General features: G+C 35.9%; 1 protein-coding gene across 1 annotated transcript; it reads right to left on the reverse strand.

The window, feature by feature from the left end:
• Window positions 1–202: 202 nt before the first annotated feature.
• LOC110874653 lies at window positions 203–604 on the reverse strand. The gene has a single exon (XM_022123169.2). It carries the CDS (start codon window positions 602–604, stop codon window positions 203–205), a length of 402 nt encoding a protein of 133 aa, XP_021978861.1.
• Window positions 605–1495: the final 891 nt, after the last annotated feature.

A 1495-nucleotide genomic window follows, 5' to 3' on the forward strand; every position in this document is an offset into this window, starting at 1 on the left:
TCTTATCCTACGTGGCACATACTTGATGTGATGGACAAGATGAGATGACGAATCTTGATTACGTGTCACTATATATATATATAAAAACCTGGATTGTCTCCTTTGCATCTTCATCAACCAACCACCACCACAGTCACCATCATCATTATCTCCACCAACCACCAAAATGATAAAAAGAAGAAAAGATCCATACAGTGTTTATCTACTCATATTTCTTGAAGAAACTGTTAATTCCGCGAGTGCCAGCTGGCAACGAGTTTTTTTTCTTCTCATCGCTTTTGTGAGATCGATCGGTTTTCGACGAGATCTGAACCGGTGGTGGCATCGGGAGAGAATCCACAAGAAAATCAGCGGTCGGACGGTGCCTCTTCACGGCCATTCGAAGATGCTCCAGCTTTATTGTCTTCCGTTTCTTCTCGATTGCAACTTCCGATGATTTCTCTGTTAAGAATTTGAGGAAAAGGTCGGTGGCGGTGGAGATTACGAACAGCGCATCAGAGTTTACTTTGTTTATTTCTGTGTCCAGTTTCATGATTCGCTTCATTTTGCCTGCCGGAAAACTCGATTGAAGTGTTTCCGTGTTGATTTCGTCACTCTCCGCCATTGTTGATTACTGGTAAACAGCTGATTGTTTGCTTATCTAGGGTTTTGATTTGGCGGAAAATTTGAGGGATTGTTTTGGCGGGTTGTGAATGAACTGAACTCCCCCAATTTTATATATACATATAGTGCCACGTAATCAAGATTCGCCATGTCATCCTGTCCATCTCATCAAGTCTGTGCCACGTAGGATAAGAAAAAACTCAGTTAGCAAAGACTTAACTGAGTGGTGCCAGCACAAAGTAAAAGTCATGTTGGAGATGCCGGGTGTCAAAGTGTTAGTTAGGGGTGGCAACGGACAAAGACCGATAGTTGGGGGTGATAAAATCCAATAACCCTTTAATAAGTGATATTATAGGTGTGTGTTTTAGGGGTGTTCATCGAATTTTCGAATTATTCGAATAATTTTTATTTTTCCTTGAATTCGTATTCGACTAAAACTTATCGAATTCGATTCGAATTCGTATTGGAATAAAAAACCCAATTCGTATTCGATTCGTATTCGATTAAAATTCGAATTCGAATCGAATTCGAATAAATTCGATTTAATTCAGATTCTTTAAAAACATATAAAACCTATCAAAATGAAACATAAATTTTAAAGCAGCCATAAAGCACGATTTCACATTAAAAAGTTCCAAATAAAATACCATAAGTTTAAAATTCAAAACGAGAAGTCGAGAATAACCACATCACATTAAAAGTTAATATTTATAGGGTTATAAATCTATTGATAGATTTATTACTTAGGTTTTACTTATGGGTCATGTAGTGAGTTTGGTAACGGGTAATTTTAATACTTGGAAACAAATTTGAAAATAATCTATAGTATAGCTTAATAAAAGTTATATATGCATTATATATAAAAATAATAAAAAAATTGTATAATTTTTAT

This window comes from Helianthus annuus, chromosome 9, assembly GCF_002127325.2.
Source record: "Helianthus annuus cultivar XRQ/B chromosome 9, HanXRQr2.0-SUNRISE, whole genome shotgun sequence".
Lineage (NCBI taxonomy): Eukaryota > Viridiplantae > Streptophyta > Magnoliopsida > Asterales > Asteraceae > Helianthus > Helianthus annuus.